The sequence below is a fragment of the Cryptotermes secundus genome, unplaced genomic scaffold, assembly GCF_002891405.2.
Source record: "Cryptotermes secundus unplaced genomic scaffold, Csec_1.0 scaffold704, whole genome shotgun sequence".
Classification (NCBI taxonomy): Eukaryota; Metazoa; Arthropoda; class Insecta; order Blattodea; family Kalotermitidae; genus Cryptotermes; species Cryptotermes secundus.
Genome location: NW_019731232.1, coordinates 224786 through 249193, shown reverse-complemented (window position 1 = coordinate 249193; position 24408 = coordinate 224786). Strand labels below are relative to the sequence as shown.

The window sequence follows — 24408 nt, the reverse complement described above, 5'->3', positions numbered from 1 at the left end:
TCTAATACCTTGCCTCTTGAAAGCCATTGAGCATCGCTAAAAACAATAGAACAGTGTGTTCGGCACCCATTTCCTCACACAGCATTTTAAAAAGTCTAGACTTCATAGGATTTCAGAGGATGCGGCTGCTGCCGAACTATCAGCGCTGTCTCTGGCATACGCGTTTTATAATTGCCGGTAAAGAGAATGATTATTAGTTATTTTGAAAATCATGATAATTAAAGCCTGTACTCATCAAAAGTTTTTATATATGTATTTTTATTTTTTGTTGCCTTCTAATTGATTTAGGGCAGTTTTAATTTTTATCTGTAAAAAAGTATCCTGCGCCCCCCTTTCAAGCCCTTCGCCCCCCCCTGGGGGTCGCGCCCCATAGTTTGAGAACCACTGCACTACAGTATCAGAATCAATTAAGTTCAACATCACTGATACTATAATCCGCCACTGGAGGCGATCCTGGACCAATTTCAAGCACCTCCCACTCTCACAGCCAATATCCTTACGATCTGTTTTAGTATTATCCTAAATCGCCATTATGTTCTTCCAAGTGGGCGTTTTCCAAGAAGTTATGCCCTTAAAATATTGTACAGATTTCTTGATTTCACTGTTGTAATGATACTAGGTGATCTGCATAAATCACAATATTCCCGATTCTGTAATACCCCAAACAGTTCATTCATTCATTTCACTTTGCGCTCAGGAATTCTCTTGAGTGAATTCTGTTCATAAATTTGTAACATGCATCTTTCCATTAAAGCGTTTCAGATCCATACAAAATAAGTGGAAGAAAAATATTTTACGCATCCTGGATTTCATGTGTTCTGAAAACCAGACACCGTCATAAAACTTCTTATGATAAATATTTCCAAATATTTTAAAAATTTAGTACCCTCTTAATTTCACCGTCAGTGCTGCTTTCAAGATACCTTGTGTGAAATTCTAAAATATTTTCAAATAATTCCTCTGTGACGTTTTTGTCGGGTATGATTTCGTGTCGGCAAGGCAACTTGATTTAAACAGTATCGCTTTTTACTTGTATCTGAGAGAAGCTTACTTCGAATCTCGTCTGGTAAATAATATTCTAAGCCTTTTTCGTGGGTTTTCTCAGTTCCTATAGCCAAATTCTAGGACAATGCCTTCAATTACGACACAATCACTTCCTCCGACATATTTTCCAATGCATGATTCACTATCATCCAATCCAGGCAGCGTCGTCAAACAAATAACAATTAAATAAATACAGTTTAGTATTATGTTTATATACTTAGATTTGTCTTCTATCTTCAAACCAGTTCTATCTCTATCATATAGTTCCTAGTGCAAGTATTTAAGCCACTACACAATCTTCAATTTATGACGCTGCGAATGGACTTGACTACATGGCTACTGAGCTGGGCTTGTCGGGGAAAATTCCGACTTGCTTTCGGCAGCGACATATAATGAAAGGTCTATAATTGCTCTCACAACTGGATATATGAAAACAAAGTGGGGCACAGTGGACATAAGTAGCAAATAAAATAAAACACCACTAGGTTTCTTAACATTACCGTATTTACGCATGTATAGGCCGCACATTTTTTGCCAAAAATTCAAGAGGAAATCTGGGGTGCGGCTTATATTCGAAATTCACACTTCATTTTAAAACTGTTAAACGTTGCCAAATTTCGGAATAATTTCTACTCCTGAAATAATATTCCAAGAAAATTATGTTTTCTATAATTTCTGTCTGAAAATTGTGCTGCGGCCTATACACGCACGCGGCCTATACATGCGTAAATACGGTATTTAAAGCAATAAAAGTAGAGTGTGAATATAATTTATTAAATACTATGATACGGCTCAGTTTAAATCTCTCAGTGAAAACAAAATCAAATAAAATTAAATTATAACTGACACTCACGAGTTATTTATAGAAATGGGTGAATTTACTTCAATAGTGAAACTTTCTCTGCAACTATTCTAATGCCGGGACAGACATGAAACACCCCAGTAAGATTACGTGATAATGTGCTGCCTGGTAAGGGCTAGCATACACCTTAGGGTACTGCGATAGATTAGTATGGAACAATGGCAGAATGATGATCAGCAGGGGGAAACCTGAATAAATTCAGAGGTACAAAGAACATTATACTGTCACTTAGCCCACTATCTCACATCGAATCGCCTGGGATTGATCCCGAGGTTCCAGGTGAGAAATCGTCGATTAGCCCCTATATTTCATATCAGTTAATTAGCAATTCGTGAAACTATTACACTGTTAGGAATGTTAATGTTGGTTTACTCTGAACCACTTGACTCTCCTGTTTCCTTGGTCGTACTCACCGCCATCTCACGCTCATCATGCAAGACGCGCTACTGCAACAAATATGTTTATCCTTTCCAGCGTTTCACTTAGACCCTCAGAGTGTCAAATGAATGTCTGGAGTCCTCCACAACGCGCCATTCCTTTTGCATTACTAAGGATGCGAAAACGAACAATCTTTTTATCACAAAGATGACAGTTGTAACTGCGCATGCGCAAGGAATTACTGTGCACAGTAGAAACACGTGCAAAACTAAATTAATATTAAACAGATTCCAGAGTCGTTTCTTGTGAAACCATAATTTACATGATTACTATACTTCCCATATCTGACCAGTGTGGTCTCTTGTATAAACTGATTATGTAACATCTCTCTGATAAAATGCTGTTATTATCCAATTCCAAAAATTTTGTCATTTCGTCTATCCGCCCAAAGGCTGACGATCACATTATGCGAAACAATTTTTCCATTTCATTTGTAAGGGTATCAAATGTGATGCCTTGAAAAAACTGCTCAGAATTTGGAAAACCCCTAACGACATTTAGGGTGGTACACTTCGAGACATTTGGTGATTCCAGCAGGTCACTTAGTACAGCTAGAATGGTGAAATTAAGAAGCTTACAACTGACTGGGGAGGGGGGGCACGCGGTAGCGTAGCTGGTTTAGGCACTATGCTACAAGCTTGAAATGTCGCGGGTTCGATTCCCTATTAAGTTACTGGATTCTCTTCAAATGGCCCAATCCTTCTAGCCGCACTATAGCTCTGGGGTCGACTAAGCCTGACAGAAATGAGTACCAGGAATCTAGGTGGGGGTAAAGAGCGGCCGGCGCGTAAGGCTGACAACGTTACCGCCATCTGTGAACCGAATATCTAGAAAATGTGTGAGCCTCGACGTCTCGCAACCCTATGGGCCTTCATGGCCTGTTACAGGGATAGGTTTTCATCATTTTAATTCTTGTATTGGGATTTCACTCAAGTCTGTCTGGTAGAGATAGGACGGTGTATCTTTTCAGTCTATGTGTAGTTTCACTGTTGTCTAGTAGGTTCACTGCTAGTGCATTTGTGTGGTTTTCTGATGTTCTTAAGTATTTGGTATTCCACTTCTTATTTCACTGAGCGCTGTGTTCATTTGTAGATCTGCATGGATCCAGTGGCTGTTTATGTATGAAAGTGCATTCGGAATGGATCGGAGAGTCTTGGATCGAAAGCACTGGAGGATTTCGATGTTGGAATTGGTTTGTATGAACTGATACCAATATTTTAAATTTAATTAAATTCTGTTCAATCATTACGGCGTGCTGATGCGTGGACGAAATGCCAATAAGGAAAAGCGACACAAATAGAACACTGTTAACAAGATCCACCTACCACTTGGCTGCTTAAATAACGTGCTGATGTGAGGCTTCGAAATTTCTGCAAGAACTTGACGATAGAATAGTAACGCTTTAACCACCACGCAGCTGGAAGCGTGCCATTAAGAAGTTCTGAAAGGTGGAAGGGTTAGTCTCTAGAAGCTGATAATTGTTCCACTGGTCAAGAAGTGTACTGCGGTTAGGGAACCTCAAGGCTCGTCACAGAGTTCTTCATGCAAGTTATTGCAGTTCACGCCAGACTTCTTTAACATTAAAACTTCAACGTTATTCTTGTTCTTACATTATAACAAAAACACACAACAAACTCCGTGGCTTTAGTCGGCAAGCGAACTATACCGACCGAGCGACCGCCGCTTGTCGGCGAAGTTAGTGCCAACTTATGGCCGTGCCATAGCTCAAGCGGTTAGTCGCTGGCTTCCAACCGGGGCGGCCTGGGTTCGATCCCGGGCTTGGTCAAGTGGGATTTGTGGTGGACAAAGTGGCGCTGGGGTGGGTTTTCTCCGAGTACTTCGATTTCCCTTGCCAATCTTTATTCCACCAAATTCTCCATCATCATAATCATCTGGGGCAGGCTACAATAGGCCAATCAGTGGCCGTCGTGCCGTGTGGACCCAGTGGACTCCACCCCCCACCAAGGGAATTAGTGCCAACTTCTGCGGATAGTGTGTGTCACGTGGTCAGCGCAACGAATCCACACGGCAGTTAATCTTGGTTTTCTAGGCCGGAGCCGCTATTTCCATTCAAGTAGCTCCTCAGTTTTTCTCATGAGGCTGAGTGAACCCCGTAACAGACCCACTAATTCTCAGAAAATGTGATAGCGCCGGGAATCGAACCCGGGACCTATGGATCTGAAGCCAGGAACTCTGACCACTAGACTACAGAGGCGGTCCTATATTATATTAATTATTTCCAAAAGCAAAGCTTCCTTTCAGGGATAATTACTTAATTCCTCTTCGCAACATTATACGACAGTCATTCTGAATTCTAAAACGAACTAACTCGATGGAGTAGAGACATTCTTTGGAACCTAATAATGTTTATGCTGGTTGAGAAAAGTCCCAGATGTACCCGAAAGGTTCATTGCCATACTGGAGACTATGATAAGCCAGATAATCCAGCCCACAAACACCCTCTGTGATCCATTTTAACAGTATCCTCCCATCTACACTTTGGTCTCCATAGTGTCTTTTCCTTTCAGGGTTTCAGAACAAAACCTCGTGTGAATTTCTCATCTATTACATGCTGCAGCCAACTTATTCTCCCTCATCTGAACAGCTTAATAACATATGTTATTCCCTTAGAGAGAGAGCAGGTTTTGCACCGATATACAACACGTGCAATTATAGTTTAAAAATGTTTTATTAATCTTTTTATAACGTCCTCTGGCGTAGTGCCATTTCAAACAGGAAATGTATGAATAATAAAACCATTCAGCCTACATACAACAGTGAGCCGGGTAGCTCAGTGGGTATAGTGCCTATAGACTGGACGACCGGAGATCCCGAGTTCTATTCTCAGCGCCGATAGCGATTTTTCTCTTACCTGCTGTGTCCAGAAAGGCTCTATAACCAACCCAGCCTGTTAACTAAGTACCAGGGGTTATTTTCTTTGAGACAAAACAATAGGGGCATTCAGCTAAACACTCACTCACCTAGTGACGAAGGTTAAATAAGTAGGATCTAAAAGTTTGTGACAATGGTACATTAGTACAAATATTATGTTTTGGGACATTATCCATCGTCTTGTCTTTAACCAAAAACCCTACTGTTTATTTTTAAAGCACGTTTCGGAGACTGGATTCTGTCTCCGTCTTCAGTTAAAACCAACTCAGTTGGGCACAGTCGATAGAGCTAGTCTCTGTCTCCGGACACCTATGCCTTCTCTGGTGCAAGGCCTCATGCGTGTGAAGTTTCAATAATTTAATCTTTTCTTAGCTCTCGCAGGCGGTTTGTGCTGTGATTGATTTATGTACCCCTTCTGGTTGCTGATGGGGTCTGACGAAGATGTTACGATAATGAACTGTATAGTTTATCTAATTATGGTGATATAGTTAAAAGAATTAAAATAAACAGACTGAGATGAGCATGTCATGTTATAAGGAGATAAAATGAAATTATACAAAGAATATCGCCTGTATAACTGGAAGGGAAAGGGAAGAAAAGTAGGCCTATAATGAGTTGGATGGATGGTGTGGAGGATTTCAGGCACTTGGGTATAGTTTAACTGGAAAAAAGGGCACACAAGCGGGATGGCTGGAGNGCAGGTTTTCTCCGAGTACTTCGGTTTCCCCTGCCAATCTTCATTCCACCAATTGCTCCATAATCACCCTCACCTATCATCTGGGGCTGGTACAATAGGCCAGAAGTGGCCGCAGTACAAGGGACTTAGTCCCACCCCACTAGCAATAAGAATAAATACCTTTATCTTTTTTTTGTTTATTTCACATATAAGGAAGTGTTACTGCAGATTCTGTTCAAACGGCTCTAAAAGAACCAACTAATTCTTGAGGATCATCCGTAATTAATTAGAATACTGTGGTGTTTCTCACCTCACTGACCTGCAGGCCGCTTCAAATACCTGTTCAAATTAACACGTTACATACATCTAAAAAAAACTAAATGTCGCACCTTAACGTTGAATGACTTAAACCGGCCTTACGTGTTCTGTATATATTAGTACGTGTTATTTTACGAAAAGTTTTGTTTCTTTGGGTTTCCTAACACGTTTAGACGTTTCGAGTGCTTAATAGGCACATCGGCATCGGCACACAGGGCGAAGCGTCTCGCCGTGGGTCGTCCCTCCCCTTAGTGGCGCTCGATCGAACAGCAGTTTCCCACACTTTCCACTTGATGGACAAGTTATAAGAATACTGCACTGCTTATACGGGAAATATATACATTCTTGTCACTTCAGGCTGGGCGACCCAGAAACACGCAAAACTAAGCCAGAATTTGATTCAATTTATCGATAATTAGGCCTCACGCAGACAGCGCAAGCTGTCAAGACATCCCATATAGGCTGTGGAAACACCACAGTCACTTTCTTTCCAACCATAACAACCATATTCGGCACAGTTACACTCCCACCATTACACATACATTGGCTAGCCATATCATCAATACAATTTCGCTGTAATATATTACAAAATACATAACAACCACAGTCATCATACATACTGCCACACAACACTGTGATTCAATTTATCGCCTATACAAAAATATATATATATATATCCTAATGATCTGGACTACATAGGGGCAGAATAGGATTACTACATTAACGTACTCATTGTACGGCGGACAGTCAGTAAATATGTCACAATTGGAAGTATAACAGCTGTAATTGAAGGAATAGGTTTCTTATATGTATCACTAGGTAGCAACACAGTCCAATCTCAAGACAGTCTAGGTAGCAGACGCGCATGCGCATGTTCACAGGCTGGTTTCAGTATTCAAAATGACGACCGTGCTTGAGGAGTATAACACCGAAGAGAAGCGTTCTGTTGTGCGTTTTTCTGTGGGCAAAAGGACTCAATGCAAAGGATATTCATAAAGAAATATTTCATGTTTATAGTGGGCAATTTTTATCGCGTAAAGCGATTCAACTTCGGAGGAAAACGTTTCGCTGATGAGGAAGAGGTTGAAACGGAGGTGCGAAAGTGGCTGAAACGACAGTCAAAAGGCTTCTTCTATGCTGTGGATCTCGAAGCGCTTGTAAAACGCTGGGATACATGCGTCAGTGTTGGTGGAGGATATGTCGAGAAATAAACGTCTTTTCTTCAGGTTCTATTATCACATGTTTTACGTTGTATATACATTTGTGACCCATTTACTGACTCTCCCTCGTACATGAAGGGCAATGCCATAGCTCAGGCTGTTAGACACTTCTTTCTCACAGTGAAGACCCGCGTTCAGTTTCCGGTGACTTCACGTCAAGATTTGTGGTAGACAAAAATATTCTCCGACATTTTTCGCTTCCTCCTAATCATAATTCAGCTTTTGCTCCATATTCATCTATCACCGCCCACAGATGTATACGTTATCCCTGATCGGTGAGCATATCATCGTAATGTTGGTTGGGGGCTTCATCTCTGATTCGTCACTCGTTTGGTTACGGAATAAGGAAGTGTTTTAATTGTACAAAAAAAATATATGCTACAAGCAAAACACAATTTTCCTCGACGACTAAATTATTCTAGGAATTAAGTCACAGCATTTTATGGATAAATATACGAGTTTATTAAATAACTCATTAAGTAATAAACGAATGATGACAATATTTACCAATTCATTTGATTAAAGATAATCCTGATTACATGTTAACACACGTATTTGCATCAGTATTCAAAGATGAAGGTTAACCTTGTTGTACTTTCGTGTTCTTTTAATTTTCAAATTCATACATTTAATAATACAAATATTATTTATGTGTCATACGTAAACTGTTCTAACACTGGAGTAAATATAGATAAGTGAAAAATAAATTAGCCTCAAATTTAGCAAATATTTCTTGATAAGTGGACTTACAGACAAACACGTAACCTTCGTCTTCTCATTATAACAAGAGAGACGCGAATGGGCACGGATAATAAATATGAGATATAGTGCATGCCTTTTTAAGAGCACCGTGTGCAAAAGAAGTTAGTACCTGAGTTTTTAGCACCGTGTGCAAACAACCTAATACAGAAATGAGCGACTACCAATTTGCCGATTGATGGAGATAACAGATATGGGATTCTTATAATAAATAGGTTACATCAAAAACATGAGGGCCCACATACAGGGTGTAACCGAAACACGCCGACTAAATTTGGGCAAGAGTTCCATATACCAAGCAAAATAAAACTTCGTGACCTGTAGTCCGCAAGCGAACTACACCGAGCGACCGCCGCTTGTCGGCGAAGTTAGCGCCAACTTTTGTGGGTAGAGGGTGTCACGTGGTCAGTGCAACGGATCCCCGTGGCCGTTAATCTCGGTTTTCTAGACTGGAGCCGCTATTTCCTCGAAATATCTCTTCGATTATCCTCATGAGGCTGAGTGGACCCCGCTCCAGAAAATCTGGTAGCGCCGGGAATCGAACACAGGACCTCTGGAATTGTAGCCAGGAACTCTTACCACTAGACCACAGAGGCGGTCGTTCCACATGCCAAAATAAGACAAAGATATCTATATCAACATATGTCCGGAAACATTTAATTTGTGACTTATAGCTGCAAGAGTAACGTTGTGCTGTGCGACATGTTCTCACTATCATGATCGATGGACAAGTAGAGGACCCACTGCATGGCCTCCACGCTCACCTGACTTCAGTCCTCTGGATTAGCGCTTGCTGTAACGTCATGGAGCTGAACCCTTCTTGAGAAATCGTCTGTTGTGCAGCTACTCAAGAATTCCCCAATATTTTATGGAACCCAAAAGTTCATCACCGTGCAAATAAGAGCCATCCACTGGTCTCTATCCTGAGCCAGACCAATACCATGTATAAACTGAATGAGAACACGGCACAGCAGTGGTGCTTCTATCTCTGATTCAGAAGGTATGGAATTAATATCTCGGTCTGAAACCGGTCAGTCTGATTGGGAATACAGTGGAACCTCGCTTAATGAGCACCTGTCATAACGAGTAATTCGCATAACGAGCAAAACAAATTCTTAAAAAATGACTCGCTTAACGAGCGAGGTTTCGCATAACGAGTGACAAGAGGGGAAGTCCCGGATTGTGCGCTTGTTACATCAGTCTGTGTTTAGCACTCGTTCCGCTAGCTCTTAGTGTCGCTTGTGATCACACATTTTTCCAAACTTGTGTTCAGACATATTATTTGTGATTTTTTTCTTGTGCAAACCCTTGGAAATATCATTTCCACGTCGTTGCCTGCCTCAACATTATCGAAAAGGTGTGGGAAGGGGTTACCAAGAGAACCCTCACTTCTGCTTGGAAGAAGCTTTGGCCGGAGAGCGTTGTCCAATGTGACTTTGAGGGGTTTGAGATAGTACCTGTGGAGCCTGTAGTCAACGAGATTGTGTCTTTGGATCAGATCATGGGGCTGGAGGTGGATAACAATGATATCGATAAGCTTATGGAAGAGCACAGCCAGGAGCAGACCACCGAAGAGCTTATGGAGTTGCATTGTGTTTCACAGCAAGAAGTTGTGGAGGAGAGTTTGTCAGAGGAGGAGGAGGAGGTAACAGCAAAGCAACAATCTTCTGGCGCAATAAAAAAATGCTGAAAGCATGGGAAAGTGTTCCATCGTACATTGAGAAGCATCACCCTAATAAGGCAGTGGCTATGCGCGCTACAAATTTATTTAATGATAATGCTGTGTCGCATTTCACCAAATTTTGAAGCGTCGGCAAAAACAAATGTCTCTAGACATCTTTCTAGCAAAAAAAGAATTAGATATGTATCACAAATAATAAACTAATTATTTCGATTTTTTTGTTTTCTACAAATCGAATTCGCATTCCAGGTTTGTTCATTCCGCAAAGAAGAAAAGATGAAGATGATTCACGCTCTTTAACAAAGTATATATAATTTTCTTTGAATAAATGTTATACATAAAGTTTGTTGAGTATTTTTTTCGGCATGGAACGCATTATCGTATTTTACATTAATTTATATGGGAACAATTGTTTCGCTTAACGAGTGTTTCGCATTATGAGTAAGATTCTGGAACGAATTATGCTCGTTAAACGAGGTTCCACTGTATAGGCTTACGTGATATTCGTTAGTGTCCACCAGTAAATGCCTGGTAAAAAAACTTACGGAACTTAGGCATAGATTGAAGAGGAATATTAAAAATGGGTCTCTAAAAATTGCGTTTTCGAAAGAGCGTTGAATTATTTCTCCTTATAATAGGGGCCACTTCTCTCTTCTTGTGAATATGGCAATGAAATTTCAGGCTCTTAATAAAAATCGGAGAGGGGAGGTTCTTGGACAGATTATCGACGAACAGGGTCTCAAGAAAGATGCTCCGTGGAGTTACTTATATAATTCAACATACATTTCATATTTTTCTAATGTTTATCTCATAATACAATAGCCCCCAGAATACTAACGACCCGTCGTAAAATCCTACATAACCTACGCTTTTACTAGTGCTAATTCACTTTCTGTGTTTACAGTCTCGAAGCCTAGTGCGAAGCTGATAAAACGCGATAACCATCCCATATCTCGCCGGAATAAAATACACGGTAACCGCTGTACCTTGCTCCCAACTTTACAGCCTCTCTTCATGACGCCTACTTACCACGCCTTTCTCAAAAAAGAGAGAAAAACACAGGAAGAAAGGAACAGGAAGGAAATAAATAAATAAAGAAAGAAAAAATGAAAGGTAGGGAAAATACTGTCACGTGTTTATGGCTGCGTGACCAGTAATAATGGGTTCTGGATTGGATGATTGGATTTACTGGCACTTCTATTAAAATCTTGCTTAATCACAATTACAGCAACTAACAATAAATGACTGCCTAAAACTCGCTCAATTCTCATTCTGTTCATTCTCCTGTCTCAATTCTCTTTACTCTGATTTGATTAGGATCCACAGAAAACACATCCTGTATTGCTGACAAACCTGTTTACAAAGCCGTTGTCTAGCAATAGTTGTCTCATTGTTCCGGTCGTTTGCTTCTGCGGGAATGTGTGTAGCGACCCACTGCCTAGCAATGGGTATGGCACGGACTACACAGAGAACACTTCTTACAATACCTCTTCTATTGTTACATGCGTGTATTTCGGAAGTTGCCTATAAATGGTTCTATATGTCATAACATTTCAGAATTAACTTCTTAGTGATATATATATGGAGTGGCTGGTATTTCGGAGTTTTAAGTTTATGAACAGGATGGAAAACGCACTCAAACTTTGCTCTACACCCGATTCGAATCCGCGACCTCAAGCTTTCGTTCAAAATTAGACTTTACGGTTTGAATTGCCGTTCACCTCCGTGTTCAGTGCGGAGGGCTAGAATGCGCTCAGATTTACGTCCACATAAACTTGAAGACTATCCATGTCAGAGTCTACCGTGTACGCTCTTTACCTTGCCTGTGCGTCTAGTAGCATTAATAACGTCATAGATAAAAGCACTGGAAGATCGTCGCACTTCTATATAACACTTTACAGTGACAAACCCTTCTAAATAACATACATACAGGGTTAGTACAAATCACGTGTGCTAAGAAATTAGTGCATTTTCGAAACGGTTACAAACATGAAACAACTTTTAGTATCTGAGGTTCTCACAGCGGTGATTATGAAGCGTACTACCTTCTGGGATATAACGCCACCTGACGTTTCGTAGGAACATGTCGCTTCAATTTTCAGGGTCGAATAAGTCGAGCAAGATATCACTCGGCTTGCCACCTGCTTTCAAGCTCGTATCTTTCTTGGCTTATTCGACGCTGAAGTTGAGAGCAATACGTTCTTCCGAAACGTCGGTTGACTTTCAGCGGACTACACGCCATTATATCCCAGAAGAATGTACTCTTCATGACACAACCCGGCAAACAGCATGGTAACTCAGAACGTTCATCTACAGATGTTTGATATTTGTTCCATTAATTGCTCTGCAAACTTCAAAGTGATGTTTGAATTCCTACCGCGTACGCCGCAGCTGTCGTTTATCGGCGTTGGCTGTGGCCTGTGAAATTCGTTCTCGAAGGGACTGTGGAATTGGAGGTTCGTCCACACATCCCCATATGTAGAAGTCGCATGAAGTGAGGTCCGGTGATATAGGGGGCCAAGGAATGTCTCTTGCTACTCCCACCAAGCCTTCTGCACTTGAGACGCCATTTTCCTTTCATGGCGATCGGAGCGCCACTCGCAGCTGATTTTTTTTTTTTTACAATCGATGTTGTCTACGAAACCCTAACGAGTTTCTTTGACGTTTTCAACTATTTTCTTGTTCGTATTTCTAGACGTTTCGAAAGTACACTGATTTCTCATTTCCCAGATCGTTTATAATAGCCATGTACGAGTACAACAGATCTTAACTAGAGAACACATCAAATAGGCCTACATAATCAAACGACCGATACCTGTGGATAACCTCGCCACCCATGGCGCCCTTTATCTTACATACTGCAGCATCGCGAGATTGACGGATATACCAGGGCCGTTTCTGGGCAATGGTTCGGTAAACACGTTCCCGTTGATAGGCAGCAGATTCTTAGTAATGCAACAGTTGGGCTACACTAAAAGAAGACCTGTTTTCTATGTGATCCGTGCCAAGTTGTTATAAGAAAACGACAAGGTTAGATCTTAGAATAATCAGTTCTGCATGGGAGTCTGTGAAGAGAAGACTTGAGCTGGAGGAAGAGGAATAGCCACTGTTGGAGCCACAACCAGGAAACATCTAGTAACAATCTAGTGAACTGTTAAGCGTTGAAATAGCGATTGTTACAGCTATTTGTAGTTACGACCTGTATAAAAGTGATCAATAAATCTATTCACCAATCCAAACTCCGTCTATAGTCACAGACATACATGTGACCATATAAAATCCCTGTCTTCATCTCCCCGTTTCCTCCCATCTTCTCTGCCTAGTAGTTTCTAGCCGGCCATGCAAGTTACAACTCATTATCCGTTGTTGTTTTGTCGCTATGCAACCAGAAGACAATTTATGTTGTACTTACAGAGTGACTAACAAGCAAGATGTATAACTTCAGCTTCGTAAGTAAGCCGCATAGAAAATTTGGGGTTTTCCAAGTTTCGGAGAACACTGCAGTTGCCATCTTCACGTTTAAGGTCCGGGAGGGGGGAGATATAGATCCGACAATTGACGGTGAGTGGGAGATGAAGTGGTGATTGGAACAAAACAACAAATCGGGATACTATGCAACACTTAAGCCTCAAACAAACAAAAAACCACTCCGTGGCTTTCAGTCCGCAAGCGAACTAAACCGACCGAGAGATCGTCGCTTGTCGGCGAAGTTAGTGCCAACTTTTGTGGATAGAGGGTGTCGCGTGGTCAGCGCAACGGATTCCCACGGTCGATAATCCCGGTTTTCTAGACCAAAGCCGCTATTTCCTTGAAATAGCTCCTCAATTATCCTCACGAGGCTGAGTGGACCCCGTTCCAGACTCACTACTTCTCAGAAAATCTGGTAGCGCCGGGAATCGAACCCGGACCTTTGGATCTGTAGGCAGGAACTCTGACCACTAGACCACAGGGACGGTCACAATTAAGCCACGCAACTGGAAAATCTTATTTCTACGCGGTTTACATCCGAAAGCCGAACTTGCACATTAAACTTTAGCTGCAAGACTGGGAGAGCTGTTTAAAGTACAGACCTTCGTTTTCAGAACCTCAATTAAATGATACACTGTGACGGGCTGCACAAAGCATTAAGATATGGAGCCAGAGAAGGCCGTGTAACGCGGGCAACAATAGAATTTGGGTTACTTAGTAGCGAAGCACTAAATAATCCCAACAGAGGAACTTCTCTCCTAAGCAAAGGATATAGAAACGGGCATTCACATCAGAGACGCAAAAAGAGAACCATTCAAGAGGTGATCTCTATTCGGTTCGACCAGAACCTACCTCAGAGAGAGAACTGACCAAAAGAAGACAGAATACGATAGGACAGTAACTTTCATTTAAAAAGTAACATCTGGTCATGAGCCCCAGTCGAGGCTCGACACCAAGACAGATTGACTGACCATCAGTCGCAATGTGACTTCGACTTTGACTTGACAGAAGAATATTGAAGGATAAAGAAGAGAAGACTAGAGGCCAGTGCAAGATCCAGACATCAGTGAGAGATTCGTTATCCAGAAGGAGTCAAATGTGTGAACTGTTGTAATCAAGTGAAATTGTAATAGAGACTCCTAATAAATCCAATCAGTCTCTCGTACCCCCTCCCCCTACACGTGACAATACATAAAAATAATTCAGTGCTTGTTTCCTTCAGTTCACTGAGTACAATGTGTCTCTGTGGAGAGGCTGAAAGTTTCCCCAAGAAGCTTATTAAAGATGGCAGAAAACCAGCCCAACATACACGTACATGCCATTAGAGCTGGTGAAGAAGCACTGCTTCAGTACAGTTAAATTTGAGAAAACTCCGGGCGAAGACTTGATACTGCGACGTATTTCAATTGACCTAATCCTTCCAGCCGCACTATGGCCCTGGGGTTGACTCAGCCTCTAACAGAAATGAGTACCAGGAATTAATTAAATAATTTTCCTGGGGAGTAAAGAACGGCCAGCGCGTAAGGCTGACAACCTTACCGCCATCTTTGAGCCGACTGTCTAAATAATGTGAGACCCTCGACGTCTCACAACTCTAGGGGGCCTTCACGGCCTGGTACAGGGATAGCTTTACTTTCTTTACTTTGCTATAGATCAATTTCTAGGCAACGACTCGGTAAACACATTCCCACGCAAGCGTACGGGCGACAGTAAGACGTCTATTGCTAGGAAACGGCGTGAAAAACACGCCTCGTCAATAACACAGGCTGTTTCCCGTGGAATCCGTGCCGATGGGTTATGAAATGACACAGAAGATGCTACCGAGTAAGTGGTAGTAGTCGGAAGTGAAGGGTCGAGCTTCGAGAACCAAGTCTGCCAGGATATGAGCTTAGGAGCAGAGGAATTGAACTGAGTTGCGTCTTCGGAATTGGCAGTTGCAGCATGGCAAGAGAGGAATTAGGAGGTGCAAAGGAAACTTCATGTATGATTTTAAGCGACAGTGAGACAGTGATAGATCCATTGCCAGGATACGACTAGTGAAGACTTAAAATCCTAGTTCGTGTGTAACGGTGAACTGTAAATTGTATAGAATAGCGATAGCGCTGTACTGCCTGTAGTCCCGAGTTGTGTGAATAAGGTGAAATAAATCCAATCCAAAACCCCGTCTATAAGTCACCCCCACATGTGACAATACTTCTTCTAGTATATCAGATATGATGTGGACATTGTTAACAAATTAATTCTAAGAAAATGTTATGAAACTAAATAAACAATACAGGATTAATAAAGTCCCACACAGTATATCAATATTGATATCATATTAGGAACTGTCACGAAGGGCTTCGACTCGAAAATACTGTAATAAAATGTCTCAAAGCCGTAATATCGAAGCCAGAAAAGGCGGCCGTTGCTAGCCAACAACCAGTAAAAAAACGCCCTTCGCATCAACAAGCACATGGGTCATGACTAGGCAACAGCTCGCTTGGCACGTCACGCAACGATATAGGAACCGTTGGAAGAGGTGTTTTCTATGCGGTCAATCCCAAGGCTATATAACGAGGACCAAATGGATGAAGACAGACAGACTGACGGACCGTCAGTCGCAATGTGACTTGAACTTTGACTTGGAGCCAGAGCAGACAGATACAGAGGTTCTGACAAGTGAGCTGATTCGAGTACACGCTGACACAGGTTTGTTCACTGCTTGTGTCTGTGAGACTGTGGGTCGAGATTATTGGCAATTAGGTGTGTGTTCGCATCGGTTGTAGCTGAACAGTGAAGAGAGGAGTCTGCGACATTGGATTACTATTTATGTTCATTGTTGATAGTGGTTCTTCGAAAACTGAAGTGAGTGAACAAGAGACAAGAACAGTGGTGCCAAATATGGCTGCCATCCCAGTGCCGGGATACCGGGCACATTGGACCAAGAAGCGTCAAATGCTAAAATCACAGTACCAGCAGCTGGTACGCGAGTTCCCCGACGCAGACGCACAGCTGAAACAGCTCCTTCAGGTACTCCGCGACATCCAGGACGTGGCAGGGTACACTCCAGCTTCGGTGGGTAACAGTGAACAGTGGTCATCCATCGTCAGCGAGGCGGACGAAAACGGCCAGAACTACTGCCAGGTTCTAACAGGGAAGACCCTGTTTAGTGCCCTGTATGGCACATGCACAGTCGCCTTACTGAAGTTAAAGGCCGTGGTGAAGGCGAGCAGTCAAACTGCTCAGTCTGAGGAAACTAAAGCCCCTTCAACCCAAGAAGACGACTTCAAAGAAGTCCGGCGGCGCAAGCGGCACGGTACCAATGAGGCCGCCCCGACCTCGAAGAAAAAAGTGATCGCCGCTGAAATTACGCCCCCTAAAGGGGTTGCCATCCGCAACTTCTTCTTCGCCCCCCTGAAAACATCAATGGAGACTGACAGCACTAGTGCAGAGGCCGCCACACCCGAGGAGGAAGTCTCTGGCAAAGCAGGTAGGCCGCCTCCAGTAATATTGACATCATCCACGAATCTCATACAGTTGCAAAAGAAACTGAAACACGTGGTCAAGGACGACTTCGAGTTCCGTAGCACAAGAAACGGAACCAGAGTCGTTACGAAAGGCATGGCGGCTTTCGAAGCCATCAGGTCACATTTCACCAACAGTAATCTAGCCTATTATTCCTTCTCCCCAAAATCCCAGAAGCCTGTTAAGGCAGTAATCCGACACCTCCCCATCAATACCCCTGCACAGGACATTTCAGAAGGTCTGGAAAACCTGGGCTTCGTCGTTGTTAGCGTCAAGCAAATGATGACAACCCGTCGATCCCAATCTGAAGAAGCAATAACCAGGAACCTTCCCTTGTTCCTGATAACCTTGCCGAGGACGGCAAAATCACGGGAAATATTCAATCTGCCAAGCCTTTGCCACATATCAATCAAGGTAGAGACGTATAGAGCTCAGACTGGACTTACGCAATGTCATGACTGTCAACAGTTTGGCCACGTCTGGGCTAACTGTAAACAGCCTCCACGCTGTTTGTGGTGCGGGGGCGGCCACCTGCATAAGGAATGTCCAGAGAAGGGAAAAGCTGCTTCCACCCCAACATGCTGCAACTGCCGGTTGGCATAGGGAGACAAGCCACATCCCGCCAACCATCGGGGTTGCAGACACGCCAGGGAAGAGCTGCAAAAAAGGAAGGCGAAGAGAACGCCGAAAACTGCTACGGAGAGGGTGTTCTCATCGAACCTCGTCACCCCAGGCGTCCCCTTCGTGGCGGCACTACGAGGCAACGCAGAACAACAGCGACCACAGGCAAACCCCGCTCCAATGGTTTTCCCTACAGTAACAAAACAACAAAATGTACCAGCCCCTGCATTGCAGAAAGAAATAGGTCAGTCAGTTCAGGCTCCTCATGCAAACAGTCAATCTCTCGACAATATATTGAGAGTTGTGACTGTAGAACAGCAGATCATGACAGAGACCAATGGTGCTGTGTCTGAGGACAAAATAATGGCCACTACAAAAAATGTATTAAATCTCATGAAACAAAAAGGCCGCTAGAGTTCATAGGCCACTCAAAATCATAGAATTTAATTCGAACGGCATTTTGAGGCAGCGCTATGAGCTCAGTAAACAGCTGCAAGACCTACGCATAGATGTGACCCTGTTTTCAGAGATACATCTGAAACATCATGAGAGGTTCTTTCTTCCAAATTACCACATTTATAGAACCGACCGCCACTCAGGCAGAAAAGGCGGAACTGCCGTTGCAGTTAGAAAAGGCATTCCCCATAGCCGTGTAGACCCACCACCAATTGGTAACAGTGAAGTACTGCTTACAGCTGTTCATAAATCCCCAGGCAGGGCCTGGAGTGATGCTGACATCTCAGAGCTCTTAATCTTTAGACGTAAGTCTATTTTGGCAGGTGATTTGAATGCTAAGCACCCATTTTGGAATAGCCAAGTTTCAACCCCTTCAGGCGAGAAACTCATGGATTTATTTGATATGAGTGATTTCGAAATTTCAGCACCAGTGCCCCACTCATTATTTCCCTACGGGAAATGGTGACGTGCTGGATATTGTGGTCCACAAAAATATCAGAATATCAGATATCATCGTCTCCGATATTTTGGATTCAGATCACCTACCAATAGTATTTCACATACTGGATCACGTTAAAATTAGGAACCTTTCAGAACCTACTGAAAGTTTCACAGATTGGGAGCGGTTTCAAAGCTTCGCCTCTGAGTTAATATCATCTAAAATTGAAATTAAGTTTGGGGGCAGAAGCCGATAAAGCGGCGCGCGACTTTGCAGCCTCTATTGCTTCGGCATATAGGTTGCCCACAAGAAAAGTTACACTTTCGGACATAAACAACGATCTTCCTGGTCTAGATCGTTTGATAAAATATAAACAGAGGCTACGAAAATTGTGGAAAGAAACCAGGGATCCAGCGTGTAAGACGGCACTAAATTGGGTCACAAAATCTATCAGGCGAATAACCCGAAAAAAAGGCCCTTGACCGGTGGGAAACGAAAATAGGTAACGCTGAAGTCGACGACTCGTAGTCGTCGACCGCCTGAGTCTTGTCTCACTCTAAATGGACGAAATAGCCCATTTGTAAATAGTGCAAAATATCTAGGTGTAATCTTCGATAAGAGAGTTACATGGAGATTGCACATAGAAATGATCGAAGCCAAGGCCTTCAGAACATTTATTAGAGTATATTCCCTATTCAAAAGTGAGCGATTGAGCGCTAACATTAAACTGACTCTCCATAAAACTCTTATTAGATCCGTAATGACTTATGCTAGTCCCGCCTGGGAGTTTGCGGCAGACACTCATCTAGTTAAATTGCAGCGCCTGCAAAACAAGGTTCTCCGCACCATTTGCAATTTTCCAAGGCGCACACCGGTCCGTGAATTGCACAAGGCATTTAAAATCCTGTACGTATATGACTATATAAGAAAATTATGCAGGAAACAAGCAGAAGTCATACAAAATCATGAAAATGAGAAGGTTCGCAACATCGGAAAAGGCGAAGCCCGACACAGAAAGTATAAGAGGCTTAAACTTGGCGGCGGTCAGACATACGACCGTTCAAGTGACTAGACTGCAGTGGTATCGAATACTGGTAGAAATAGGGCATAGTCTGCTGTACTGAGCCTAGACTGACAGAGGCCTTGTATATATTGCACATAGAAATAGGAATTAAGATTAAATTTGTAAATATATGTAAATATTGTCAATGGACTTACTAATGTGGACTATGACTGACAAATGACAGACCCGACCTCTCGTCAGAGAGGGGGCCCCAAATGGAGAGAACAGTAACTTTCATATAAGAAAAAAAAAAACAAAAAGAGAAAAGGTCTGGTCATGAGCCCCAGCCGGGGCTGGACACCAAGACAGACAGACTGACTGACCGTCAATGGCAATGTGACTTGTCCTTGGACATGGAGCCAGAGCAGATGGAATGACAAGTACGAGTAGTAGGCAGACCCTTCCACTCGCTGAGAACGAGAATCCATTTCAAAGCATTCAAAAGTGTTGGGAAAAGCACAGATATTGTCACTGGACCCGATGGGATCCGAAAACAAGATTTAGTGTGCTTGCGAGGGCCAGCAGTAATTTGACCGACCGACCGAAGTCAGGGAGTTGCTGTCATGAGCTACTTGCGAGCCAACCGCCATCCAGCTTGACATTCCGCCCGCTTTACCTCCGGGGAAAGTGCCCCAGGTGTCAACTGGATAGGACGTTAGATAAGTTCCAGAGAAGCGAAATCTCGCTTGACCCTATAGGAGACCCATTTCCTCAACCGTCCAGCACATCTCTAAGTCCTTCGTATGAGCAAGGAAGTGTTAATCATTTTCTATGGAGCAAGGGACGAACGCGCATCGAGATCCATAAGGAAATGCAGCCGACGTATGGGGACAAATGTCTCGCTTTGAGAAGTGTGCGGTGGTGGTGTAGTGAGTTCACTAATGGCCGGGAAGACCTTAATGTCAATGAGCGGTCGGGGCGGCCTTGCTCACACCGGACAACATTGCCCGCGTGGATGCAATTGTGAAAGCGGATCGGCGTGTGCGCATGAAGGTCATTTCCAAGGAGCCTGGCATTTCGTATGGCAGTCTTTACGATATCGTTCACAATTCCTTGGGGTATCGCAGTGTTTTATGTCGGTGGGTGCCTAAGCTTACTCTGAGGAGGGTGAAAGGTTCCTGTATCTCATTGTCACTAAAGATGAAACGTGGGTATTGCATTTCACTCCAGAATCCAAGCAGCAGAGCATGGTGTGGAAACATCCCGGTTCGCCTGTCACGTAGAAATTCCGCAGAACGCCATCCGTCGGGAAGTTGATGGTTGCGGTCTTCCGGGATCGCCGAGGACCACTTCTGCTGGATTTCATGCCACGAGGTGCCACCATTAACGCGGACAGCGGTTGTGGCACACTCGCACGTCTGCGTGATGCCATCAGGAGGAAGCGCCCGGGGATTCTCGTGGACGATGTGGTTCTCCTCCATGACAACGACAGGCCTCATGTGGTAAACAGGACCGCCGCCCGTCTGCAGTCATTCGGATGGGAGATTATGGAGCATGCACCGTATAGTCCAACCTCGCCCCCAGTGATTACCACGTGTTCGGTCCACTGAAGAAGTTCCTGGCAGGCCAGAGTTGAAAGAGTTTTGCTGTGAAGAGAAAAATCTGTGCGTGATATGTGGCGTTCTTAATTCCGTGAAGACTGTTATAGATCGTGTGTTAAAATCTGTTCCCAGGAAACGGCTAGTGGAGACTGTAATAGACTGAGGACACTAGTCTGTGTGTGTCTGTGATCTGTAAAGTGTAGTCAAGAATCGTTAGTGTGTAAGTGGTCAATTAACCAAACCAATCCCAGTCTACAGTCACACTTAAACGAGGGAAAATATTATACTGTGTGTTGCCAAACACATAGCCAAGAGGGAGATCCACGCGGAGATGAGAATGGTAGGGCGGGAGGCTGCAAAAACTGCTACCCATGAAGAAGATCATGCAAAGTAGGAAGAGAAACATTCATCAGAGAAAGACTGGAAATACAGAATCTTTATCTAAATAGAGACTCTCAAACTGACGTCACACTTCACACATGGTGTCGTCCTACCTTGTAATTACAAACAAAATTAAGCAAAAAACTGATCAACTCAGACATCTTGCTAAAAGACAAGATACTAAAAGTACAGGCCTATCAGTCCCATTACAGTTCAGTGTATCACCTAGCAGAGTTCAGTAACTGTCTATTCTGTTACATAGCGTGAAGAAAAATCGGTGGTAATGACTGTGGCTTGTACTCAAAGGAGTATCAACGCTACCACAAAAAGAAAATTGACACTGTACACCATCCTGAACTATATGTAAGGGAACTTCATAACTTGTACTGTTCATAAAATATAATTAGAATGACAAAGTTAATAGAGATGAGATTGGTAGGGTATGTGGCGCTCATGGGTGAGAAGACGAATCCATATAGGGTTTTGGTGGGAAAACCAGAAGGTAAAATGCCTCTAGAGACGTAGGCGGGAGGATAATATTCAGATGGGTCTTAGAAAAATAGGATGAGGTGTTATGGACTGGATTCATTCAGCTCAAGATAGGAAACGGTGGGAAATTGGTGAGTAACTGAGTTACTGGAGGCTTCTCGAGAAGGGCTCATCTCCACGGAGTTGGTTAGTTGTTAATATTATTCTCTCATTTACACCTATGCACCCCAAATAAGTTATTCCTTTAAAATTTTACAACAAAAATGTTACAAAGTCAATAGAAAGTCCGTCGAGTGTAACAATTTGTAGGTCACTTCTTTATCACTTCTGCCTTACATGTTTCGGTTTAACACAACACACAACACACAGCACATAGGAAACATCTAACCATAAGCCATACAACCTCAAGCTGACATCTCCCATCTTCGGGATGAATTAACAAGGAGGAGCTTAACATTTTACATCAAATGTTTTAAATTTTTAAATATTTTAACATTGGCGTTTTAACTTGAGGGCAGTTTCGGATGGAATGTGAGAATTGATAGTGCATTCAACAATCCTAGCAAGTGTTGTGCTTTTACACGTCGACATATTGTAGCAGCGTCCACGCAGCAAACATAACTGTGTACATCATAAACAATGACAGTGTTTTCATGATTGTACTATGTGCCTCTGATGATGGTTGTGTTAAACCGAAACATGTAAGGCAGAAGTGATAAAGAAGTGACCTACAAATTGTTACACTCGACGGACTTTCTATTGACTTTGTGATTGATAGTGTAACGGACCAAAAATGAAACAATTAAAAAAAAATGTTACATTTCACGTTTCCCCAATACCGTATTTACGCATGTATAGGCCGCGTGCGTGTATAGGCCGCAGCACAATTTTCAGAGAGAAATTATAGAAAAAATAATTTTCTTGGAATATTATTTCAGGAGTAGAACACCCTGTATTACTAATTATGAATATAATTTTTTTTAATGAAGTGTGATTTTGAATATTTCGAATATAAGCCGCACCCCAGTTCTCCTCTTGAATTTTTGGCAAAAAATGTGCGGCCTATACATGCGTAAATACGGTATATCATGGTCCTGTGGTCGACTCAGCCTCTAACAGAAATAAGTAACAGGAATATTCTTGGGGGTAAAGGGCAGCAAGCGCGTAAGGCTGACAACCTCACCACCATATATGAACAGAGTGTCAAGATAATGTGGGAGCTTTGACATCTCACAAACCTATGGGCTTCAACGGCCCTGTTACAGGGATAGCTTTGCCTTTAAATTTACACAGTGATCAAAACAGGACTTAACGCTTTGCAAATGCATCCTTACTCCTGGAAAGTTGGCACCAGGTGTACATGGAGATTCGGTTGGGCAGTTGTACCCCGAAGTGTGTACTAAAGCCTGTGTCCGCTAATTACAACATGCACCAAGCAGTGGAAGCTAGGGGGGATTGATGACAGCAAATACCCGGGTTGTTTAAAGCAAAACTTGACGGAGATTCTCTACAGAATGTTGCGCGTATGCAGTCCTAAGTACGCCGCATTAGTTTTCTATACAATGTTGCCATTCTAAAGTTCGTCTATGCTCACCCTGTGCGTCCATGTATGCACAGTGCCCAGCCCAGATCCGTGGTTGACACACTTTTCTAAGAGAAAACTTCCCTGAAACAATCTCTTATCTTAAAATCGGAGCCAAAGGTGAATTCTAAGTACTGTTAGTTTGATATCGAAACCCTTCTTCCTTTCTAATTCAAATATTTAAACTTTCTTCGTTAATCTTCCAACAACTTACCATCAATACTTTCTCTTATTGCTAGTGGGGTGGGACTTAATCCCTTGTACTGCGGCTACTTCTGGCCTATTGTACCAACCCCTGATGATAGGTGAGGGTGATTGTGGAGCAATTGGTGGAATGAAGATTGTCAAGGGAACCGAAGTATTCGGGAGAAAACCTTCCCCAGCGCCACTTTGTCCACCACAAATCCTACTTAACCAGACCCGGGATCGAACCCGGGCTGCCGCGGTGGGAAACCAGCGACTAACCACTTGAACTATGGCGCGGCCGACTTACTTACTCACTCACAGAGCTGAGCCCTTCTTGAGAAGCAGCCAAATCTCCAGCTACTCAAGAATTTCCCAACATTTTATGGAACCCGAAGGTTCATTACCGTATTTATAAAAGGCCTATACTGGTCCATATCCTGAGCCAGATCAATCCAATCCATCCCATCCTATCTCTCTAAGATCCATTTTAATATTGTCCACCTACTTTCATCTTGGTCTTTCCAGTGGTCTCTTTCCTTCTGACTTCCCCAACAATTTCCTATATGCATTCCTCTTCTCCCCATTAGTGTTACAGGCCCTGTCCACCTCATCCTCCTTGACTTGAACATTCTAATTATACTTGCAGAAGAGTAGAAGTTATGAAGCTCTTAATTTGAAATTAACGGTCCATTAATAATGTCTTCCTTTATGATTTTCGCTATTTTTGAATAAGAATAAGAAGGGAAGGTGAAGAAAATAACAGGCTGATCTGTTGACTATGTATG

At 42.8% G+C, this 24408-nt stretch overlaps 1 protein-coding gene across 11 annotated transcripts in view; it reads right to left on the bottom strand.

The window, feature by feature from the left end:
- The window catches only part of LOC111866596 (sodium bicarbonate cotransporter 3), a 239096-nt gene that overhangs the window by 142699 nt on the left and 71989 nt on the right, over positions 1-24408 (bottom strand). Inside the window, exon 1 of one of the 11 annotated variants that reach the window (XM_023855708.2) lies at positions 2320-2460. The exons of the other annotated variants lie outside the window; for them this stretch is intronic. Within the exon in view, the coding sequence (XP_023711476.1) occupies positions 2320-2339 (20 nt within the window). The 5' untranslated portion in view covers positions 2340-2460. Of the gene's footprint in view, positions 1-2319; positions 2461-24408 lie in introns of those variants that run through there. 11 annotated transcript variants of the gene reach the window in all.